Source organism: Dipodomys spectabilis, unplaced genomic scaffold (genome assembly GCF_019054845.1).
Source record: "Dipodomys spectabilis isolate Male_0828 unplaced genomic scaffold, ASM1905484v1 ptg000175l, whole genome shotgun sequence".
Lineage (NCBI taxonomy): Eukaryota > Metazoa > Chordata > Mammalia > Rodentia > Heteromyidae > Dipodomys > Dipodomys spectabilis.
The window spans coordinates 7782041-7791335 of record NW_024870852.1 but is presented as its reverse complement, the minus strand read 5'-3'; the positions used below and the strand labels follow the sequence as shown (position 1 = coordinate 7791335).

Below are 9295 nucleotides of genomic sequence, written 5' to 3'. Positions count from 1 at the left end.
GGGCGCTGTCCCTCAGCTCTTCAGCTCAAGGCTAGCACTCTACCACTTGAACCACAAAGCCACTTCCAGTTTTCTGAGTGGTTTATTGGAGATAAGAGTCTCACAGATTTTCCTGCTCAGGCTGGCTTTGAACCATGATCCTCAGATCTCAGCCTCCTGAGTAGCTAGGATTACAGGTGTGAGTACTGGAAACCAGCTCTGACCATATTTTCTAACTTTGCGATTTTCTAACTTGTGAAAACAAGCTCCCAGCTTGTTTTCTTTAACTTTTGTTTCCAAATATAACAGTTAAACTTAGGGGTTTTAATTTTAGTGCGTGTGCTGGTAGTGGGGTTTGAGCTCAGTACCTCCTTATATTCTTTCTCAGCTTTCTGATGGTTAGAGCTGGTATCTCAGGAACTTTCTCCCTGGGCTGGCTTTGAACCAAGATCCTCCAGGTTTCCTAAGTAGCTTGGATTACAGGCATGCACCACTGGCTTTTGACCATATTTTCTTATTTTTCTTATCAGTCATGGGGCTTAAACTCAGAACCTGAGTGGTATCCCTGACCAATTTTACTCAAGTTTAGCTATCAGTGCCACTTCTGGTTTTCTGGTGCTTAATGTAGATAAGAGATAAAATTTTCCTGCCCAGGCTGGCTTCAAACCAAGATCCTCAGATCTCAGCCTCTGAGTAGCTAAGATTACAGGCATGAGCACCGGTGCCCAGCTTTGACCATATTTTCTAACTTTGTGATATAGGCATTTTATTGGGTTTGAAGTGGCATCTTGCTATGGTTTTGGTTTGTATTTCTATGATGATTTGTAATGTTATACTTTTTGCACATATTGACTATTTCTATATCATTTTTGGAGAAATGCCTGCTTAAACCTTTGTCCATTTTTATATGTGTGCTGGTCGTGGGCTTGGGGCTTGAACTCAGGGCCTAGGCACTGCTCCTGAACTTTTTTGCTCAAGGCTAGCACTCTTGAGCCAGAGCGCCACTTCTGGCCTTTTATTTTTGTGGTTAATTGGAGATAAGAGTTTCATGGACTTTCTTGAAGCCCAGGCTGGCTTCAAACCACAATCCTCAGATCTCATCCTCCTGAGTAGCCAGGATTACAAGTATGAGCTCCAGCACACACTTTATCCATTTTGTAATTGGGTTGCTTATATATATTTTTTGGCAGTACTGGATAGGGTTTGAACTTTGGTCCTCGCACTTGCTAGACAGGTACTTTATTTCAGCTTCAGCCATGCTGCCAGCCCTGAGTTGTTGTTTGGTTATTATTCTTGAGTTTTCAGAGTTCTATATAAATCTTATATGTGAATAGTACAGATGGCTCATGCCTGTAATCCTAACTACTCTGGAGGCTGAGATGTGAGGATTGAGATTCAAAGCCAGGCTAGGCAGCAAAGTCCATAAGGCTCTTATCTCCCATTAACCACAAAAGACAAAAAGAGGAGCTGTGGAGCTGGTGGTAGAGCACTAGCCTTGAGCACAAAAGCTCCGGGACAGAACCCAGGTCCAAAGCGCAAGCCCTAGGACCAGCAAAAAAATTAATTAAATCTTATCAGATCTGGGATTTGAAGCTATTTCTTCTCATTCTCTGAGCTGCTGTTTTAATCTGTTAATAGTGTTCTTTAATGCCCACAAGTTTTTAACTTTTACTGAGACTTGTCCAATTTGTCTATTTTCCTATTTGTTGTTTGTGGCTCTGCTAGGCCCTGGGTTCCAGGACTTATGTGAGATCCTCTTTCCATACAATGTCTCCAAGACTTAACTGCTAACAGAGTGCAAACATGTGCAGCGTGGACAGTGAGTGAGAGGTGGCCTGAGGCCTGTTCCCAGGTAAGGACTCGAGACATACAGACACCAGGGCAATAGGTGCCAGGCAGCTTTAATGAGCTGGAGCACCTCTTCTTCTACTTTGTTCCCCACCCCCACAATTCCCCTTCAGTTCTGGACAGGTCCAGCCTGTCCAAGGCTCCCTCCAGCTCTCTTCAACTGCAGCTATTACTTCTTTCCCCTGAGACGCTCCAGCCGCCTCCGAAGGTCTGGGGGCAACTTGGCCTTTGCTGTCAGCAGCTCTCGCAGTCTCTGTTTGGGAGTCTTGGTGAGCAGGAAATTACAAGGGAAAGGGCCCTCTTCAAAGGTGACCCTGCAGTTCCGTGTAACTGAATGGTAGCCCTCAGCACTGGCGGTCACGGAGTAATCCCCTGGGGTCAGCAGTCGCCAGTAATCCCCATCTCGTGCTGAGGAGAGTGCAGCAAGGTCAGCATCCGATGATTCTCCATTTCTGACTCAGTCTAAAGACCCCACCCCCTCCCTCAGGGCCCCAGGCCTCACTCTGCTACTCCTTACCGGTTGTGACATCATGGTTAATCCCGTCCACAGAAATGACAGCATCAGCAATCCCAGCCTCTGTGTCCTTGTCCCTCACAACTCCTGCAATGCCCATGCGCACCTGTGTAGGAGAAGGTTTGCGTTTTGTTTCTGCTTTTAAGACAAGATTTTGCTATGTATCTCAGGTGGATATGAGCTCATGATCCTCAGCAGATCACTGCGGACCACTAGACCCAGCAGAAAAGTTTATTAAAACCCTAAGGTGAAGGCAGCATGATCCCTAATTCAAGGCCACCCTGGGCTTATACAATAAAATTCCATATCATCACAAAATCAAAACAAAACAAAAAGTAAGCCAGACAGCATTGGTTCCTATAATCCTAGCTACTCCAGATTCTGAGACCTGAAGGATCATAGTTCAAAGTCTCCCTGAGAAGAAAAGTCTTTGAAACTCCATCTCCAATTGATCGGCAAAAAGCTAGGCTGGAGGCATGGTTCAAATAGTCAAACAAGCAAGCTAAATAAGCAATCCAAGTAAGGTTGAGGACCTGAGTTCAAATTCTGGTACTGGCAAAAACAAACAACAACAGAAAACAAGCAAGCAAACAATGAAACAAACCAGAAAAGCCTTTCTGCTCTGCATGAGTGTGACTAACTTTCTGGCTTTCCTGTAAACCTGATAAAAGTGGTATTGCGGCTAGATTCCCAAGAGACACGTTTTTTGGTTAATTTCTCTCCTGATTAGAAACTTACCTCCAACTGGGAGGAGGGAGTATCTGTATCTTTGGGCTTTCCCACATGCATGGTGACTCTCTCTATACCCGAGTAACATCTTCCCTGCAAAGAGTCCCCTGAGACTAGATCTGGGACAGTTTTAGGGACCAACCCTCAGACTGCTGTCTCTAGTCCCACTGGCTAACATTGTCTGACACTACTCTGCTAACAAACTGCACTTCCTGTCTAGATTCATCCAAGACTATCAATGCTAAGTGGCCATCATGGGAATCTCCTATAGGTTGGACCTTAGAAGAAGCCCAGGTGGCAGAGGCAGCCTTACGTGGAGAGCAGACTGGCTAGGAGTGAGTTAAGCAGGCTGGGGGATTCCAGTCTGACCTGCTCCAGGTAAGTGAGGAGGGCATCTTTGTTATTCTCCCACTCCTGGGGCAACTCATTCTCATGAGGGAACTTGTCACAGGACAGCTCTACAGTGATCTCAAAGCAGTTGGTGTGGAGGTAGCTGAAGTCATTCATGCCTGGAAGAAATTACAGACGTCAGAGCTTAAGGGGGGCAGGATGGGCATTCCACACTCCTGGTGCTGTCCCCTGAGAGGGACTTCTGGGTGGAAATTAACAGGAGTGCCCTACACACAGCAGACTGTCTTAGAGGTCAGGGGTCTACCACCAGGAAGGGGTTCACTCCACCCCTCCTCCCTCAGGATCCCTCACATACTCCCAGGAACTGTGTGCCAGTCAGCCCCATTGATGATGTTGCCCTGTAAGGAGAAGTCCTGGTTGTGACAAGGTCGACGATCTGGGTCCTGCATGGCCCGATTACTGCCAGCGTAGACTGTGCTGAGCCAACGAAAGACTGCGTCATCAGCTGTGGGAGTCAGTTCGCGGGCAGCCCAGGGAGTCCGTGTCATGTCGAATGGGTAGGACACTACCAGTTCACCCCCATGGAGATTGGCACTCAGCACAAAGGGGATCCGCTTCATCCAATGGATCACTGCCCAAGTTTCAGGAGCCACCTGGATGGGGATCGGTCAGAAGTGGGACACAGCAACAAGAGGTCTCTGGGTAGTCTTCCCTCACCACCCCCCAGGATACTTACAGTGGCATTAGGAAGCGTATAGTATGTAGGCAATGGTAGGTGATGGTTGGGGACAGTGTGGGGCACCAGCCCATCATCCTCAGCATCCCACAATGGAGTGTTGAGGTCAGCAAAATTGTGATTAAGGTCAATGCCCTGGTAGGTCCAGCGACCTTCTGCCCAGCCTGCCAGCTCTGAACCCTGCCAAGAGAAAGAGTTTGTTCAAGCCAAGCAGTCTCTTGAGCACCAGTGCAGAAGGGACCGGGGGGGGGGGGGGTGACTCATGCCAGGTAGCTTACCTTGCGATAGGCAATCTCATAGCCATCGGGGTTCATGGAGGGCAACAGATGAATGCGTGTCTCAGTGAGCAGCCGGGTTACTCGTGGGTTCCCTCTCAGGTACTCATGGCACAGGAACTGCATCAGGAGCAGAAGCAGCTCCCTCCCCAGGGCCTCATTCCCATGCATGCCAGCCACATAGCGCACTTCAGGCTCTCCTGAGAACACAGAGAGCTCACAGCTGCTTCATACACTTGGCTTTGCCCTGTGCCCACCTCTCCCCACACCGCCTGCCAGTACCTAGTTCATGTTCTCCGGGGTGGTCTGACATTTCCATCACATATAGCTTCAGACCCCGGTAGCTCTTCCCAATGCTGTAGATACGGGTGATATTGGGGCACTGGTCGTTTACTTGCTGCATTAGCTGGAGGGGACAAAAAGGAGCATAAGCTGGTTACATCCAAGAGTCAGAAAATACATGGCTGTGAAAAGACTTACAAGTCAGAGGTGGGCCAAACTGATTAGAGCATCTGGAATGGTTCACCAGTGGAGCAGCAGACTCAGAAGGAAGGAACAGAATAGGGGAAGTGGTAGGGCAAGGGGAACTGAGGCAGAGCTTAGCAATCAGCAGAGAGAACTGAAGAATGTATGGGAATGGGGTTGGTGGCAAGGGACATGCAGGTTTTGCCCTGGTAGGTAGAGGGTAAGCATGCTCTCTTTCCTGGGTCATAGGGGTTATATCTGACCTTCCTCATGTCCTTATAGTTATGATGCCGAAAGTCCAAGGTATCAGAGGAACCTGGTGCATAGGCCTCAGGAGGTAAGCCAGTAGAATCTGGTAGAAGATGAGTTCATGATAAAGTTCACAGTGGAGGATGCATCCTGAACCCAGGCCCTGCCCATCCAGCCTTTTCCCATCTGCCCACCTAAGACTGGGCAGGCCAGGATCTCTGCCCGGAGGCAAGATGCACCTCCCTGAAGCCAGGTCTGGGGCAGCAGACGGATATAGCGTGCCACCTGAGGCTCTGGTAGGAGGTTCAGCACAGGGGTTTCTGGGTCTGAATTGGCAGGAAATACCTGGAGACAGAGACCCTTTTTAGGGCTGGTCAAAACCCAAGATTGATCAGAGAAGAAACTCAGGCTCCCGAGCTCACTGGCTAATCCTCTCTGCTGGGCTCAGCTGGAAAGCTGCACTGTTTTAAACCAGGACCCTGCTCCCCACACCCTGACTTCTGCCCTGGCCCCTTAAGGCAGCTGTTTTCTGGTTTGGTCACAACTGGTTAGGCTAACATGGCCATGCAGTGCAGGAATGGCCCTTCCTGATGCTGGCCAGGACTCTGTTCTGTAGCCAAATCTCAAAGAGGTCTGTAACACGGAGAAGTCAAAGCCATGAGCAGGCAAGAAGTGATGCAAGCCAGAGTCCCAGGGGCCAGAAGGAGGAAACTTCAACACAAGGCCATGTTATATCTAGAGTGGTTATAGGGCGTAGCCTGAAACATCTTGGGCTGGAGACATGACTTAATGGCAGAGCACTTGCCTGGACTATATAAGGCCCTGGGTTCAATCGCTAGCACTGAAAAGAAAAAAGCTTGGCTCTCAGTCAGGCACTGGTGACTCATGCCTATAATCTACCTACTCAGGAGGCTGAGATCTGAGGATCAGAGTTTGAAGCCAGCCAGGGCAGAAAAGTCTGTGAGACTTTTATCTCCAATTTACCAGTAGAAAGCCAGGAGTGGATGTATGGCTCAAGTGGTAGAACACCAGCCTTGAGCAAAAAAAGCAAATGAGAGCTTGAGGCCCTGAGTTCAAGCCCCAGTACCAACACATACACACATTCACACAAATGGTGTCTGCTGGGTTTCTCCCTGCCCCCCTCTCTCTCTTCCTCCTCTCTCCCTGAGATGCCTCAATGGACACTTATCCTTTATCCTCAGAGGAGCATCAACCTAGCCAAGTACCATACAATGATCTGGGTGCCCAGTTCCCAGGATAGAGGGGCTCAGCCACTATGGGACCACTCACCGCATCCATCCCAGTGCTGAGATTCCTACTCCCCCACCAGTTCCAGCTGTCATTGCTGAATTGGACCTTGTATGATGTGACCCAGTCATATCTGGAAAGAGAAGATATCATTGCCGGGCTCCAGTGGCTCACGCCTATCATCCTAGCTACTCAGGAGGCTAAGATCTGAGGATTGTGGTTCAAAGCCACCCTGGGCAAGAAAGTCTGTTTGATTCTTATCCCCAATAAACTATGCAGAAAAAGCCAGAAGTGGTTCTGGGGCTTAAGTGGTAGAGCACTAGCTTTGAGCAAAATAGAAGCTCAGGGATAGCACCTAGGCCCATAGTTCAAGTCCTACGACTGACAGGAAAAAAAAAAGAAAGAAAAAATAATAATTGATGTCCTCAAGAGTCCCACCACAATCCTCCTGTATCTACCCATGACTTCCCAAGTAGGGAGGTGGCCTGCCTCACCTCCAGATAGAGTTCCTGCCCTGTGTGATAATGCCTGAGAAGCGGACGGGTTTCTTAGCATCCACCTGAAACCAGGGCTCATCATCCTGTTCTTCAGCACACCAGGCTCCATCATATAGATCACCATCCTCCAGGCCTGACTGTGGGCATAGGACAGAGTGTCAGGCCCAGGTAGGGAGAGTAGGGTGGGCCAAGATGAGGAGTGGACTCAGCCGGGCTGCCCACCTGGATGTTGAGCCGTCCTCGGTGTGGTCCAAGACCATAGGACTGGCTGCTGGATGCCTCAAACTGGCTATCTGAAACCTTCAGGGACTCCAGGCCCAATGGAGGGCAGCCTAGGGATGGGAACAGAGCAGTGAGACTGGGCCAGAGAGGGAAGGTAGTCAGAACAGGTGAGAAGCTAAGCTTACATTCATGTGCTGGACAGGCAGGGGACATGAGGCCAGGAGCTAGGCTGCTAATTGCCAGAGCAGAGCCCCTGGAGAGACAGTACCTGGTTCTTGTTTCTTAGGGATTTCGAGGGTCCTTGGTCTGCTGGTAGTCACCGAAGGTCTTGCTGTCAGGGAGGGGCTGAAACGAATTACCTTCTTTCGCTTCCTCACAATGACTTTTTTCTTGATGACTGGAACTAGGACACGTTGTGCTGAGGTCCCTGGAATCCAAAAGAGCCCAGCATTCATTGGGGATGGAAGAAGTATGAAACCATTCCTGAGGGAATGGTCTTCCAGCCCAGGAAGACATACCAGCCTGTGGCAAGCCCACTGCAAGTTTCCAAACGACATAGCACGGGGTTCAAAACCTGCAGCTTGACCCGCTCTAGCCACTTCTTTAGGGCCTCTTCCTGACATGTCCCCTGGCCAGCCTCATCTCTGGCCCACTGACCAGTGGAGAGCTACATCTAACACCTAGAAATTGGGCATTCCAAAGAGCTGAGTTTGGTTCTTTCCCTGTGGATGCTTCATACCCCTCCCGTCTCCGTACCCCCCCAACCATACCACCCTCACTCTTTTTTTTTATGTCAGTCATGGGTCTTGAACTCTGGGCCTGGACGCTGTTCCTCAGCTCTTCAGCTCAAGGCTAGCGTTCTACCACTGGAGCCACAGCACCACTTCTCCCTTTTCTGATGGTTTATAGAAGAGTATCGAGGACTTTCCTGACCAGGTTTGAACCTCGATCCTCAGATCTCAGCCTCTTGAGGAGCTAGGATTACAGGTGTGGGCCACCAGCACCCAGCACTACACCCCTCACTCTAGCTCAAGACTAGATGCCCTGTCCCAAAGCCTCTGGGCTGTCTCCACTGTCCTTCTCCACTGAGAAGTTCTGTCTTGGAATCTGTTCTTCAGGTTATGCAGGCTGGCACTCCTGTGCTGGGGCCTTCCTCAGGGAGAAGAAGTTCAGGGGCGGTCAGGCAGCCTGCCTCTCCTCCTCTGGGGACAGTGCTCCTTGCTCTGCACAGCCTCCACACAGGGTCTCTCCTTCTTTTGTTCTTTCCCTCCGGACCCTTTCCTAAACTTTTCTCCAACACACTCTTACTCTGCGACCTTTTTAATCTGGTGCCTTTGCACGTCTTTCTCCCCTCTTGCTGCCCTCAGTTTCTTCATCTGTAAAAGGGGAAGGTTGGAGGTTGGAGCCAGCATCACAACTAACGCCTAAATCCCAGGGCTGCTGACTAGGTCTGGCTGGAATGGGGTTGCTGAATCAGCAGTCATTGCTCCTTGTGAATGTGTGTGTGAGTGTGTGTGTGTGTGTGTGTGTGTGTGTGTTGGAAGTGAGTGGTCTGGATCCGGAGGCTCACCGTTCGCCTTCGAGGGAGGTTGTGCAGGGGCCAGAGTCGAGCCCGAGGCTTCGGTGGTGGTAGGCGGCGTCAGATCCAGCATCGAGGCGCTGGGCGCCCCCAGACCCAGGCGCCCCGCAGGCGCCAAGGCGGCCAAGGCGAACAGGACGCCCCACATGGCTAGCACAGAGGTGCGGGCGCGAGTGACTGGCCGCGATCTGCGGGTTTGCTTCTTCCTGCCGGTAGCTCGGGAGCCCCCCGCCCCTTCCTGCCGGCCCCCGCCATCACCCCACGCCCCTCCGGCCCGCCCACCGCCCGCTGGCTGGACTGCGACCTCCGAGGAGAGCGCGGGGAGGGTCCTGGCACGGGGGCGGGGGAGGGGCTGCGGAGGGGGGGAGCCCCGAGGGGCCGCAGGAAGAGGCTGCCCGCCCCACCGACCCGCCCCTCCCTCTCCCACCGTCCCGGGAGTACGAGCCCAGCTTGGCCAAGCCAACCTTCCACTGCGTCCTGCCGGACGCCTGCCCCGCGGCGGTCGCGCACCACGGATGCTACGCGCTTTGCATGTGCTGCTCAAGTTGCCAACTGGTAAACTGAGGCTCCCAGCGGCAGCTCATTGACTTGGCTAAAGTAGTG

General features: G+C 51.2%; 1 protein-coding gene across 2 annotated transcripts; it reads right to left on the bottom strand.

The window, feature by feature from the left end:
- Window positions 1-1945: 1945 nt before the first annotated feature.
- Window positions 1946-8840, bottom strand: Cpxm1 (carboxypeptidase X, M14 family member 1). 2 transcript variants are annotated; one of them, XM_042694598.1, is made up of 14 exons: window positions 8684-8840; window positions 7382-7540; window positions 7114-7223; window positions 6889-7028; window positions 6437-6527; window positions 5341-5491; window positions 5161-5249; window positions 4715-4838; window positions 4436-4632; window positions 4158-4337; window positions 3777-4074; window positions 3440-3579; window positions 2345-2447; window positions 1946-2235 (listed from the first exon to the last, which is right to left on the bottom strand). In XM_042694598.1, the coding sequence occupies exons 1-14, from the start codon at window positions 8838-8840 to the stop codon at window positions 1997-1999; spliced, it is 2178 nt and encodes a 725-aa protein (XP_042550532.1). In that variant the 3' UTR covers window positions 1946-1996. The 2 variants fall into 2 exon arrangements, with proteins under 2 accessions (XP_042550532.1, XP_042550533.1); XM_042694599.1 differs by having other exon boundaries at window positions 3999-4074.
- Between the last annotated feature and the right edge of the window lie 455 nt (window positions 8841-9295).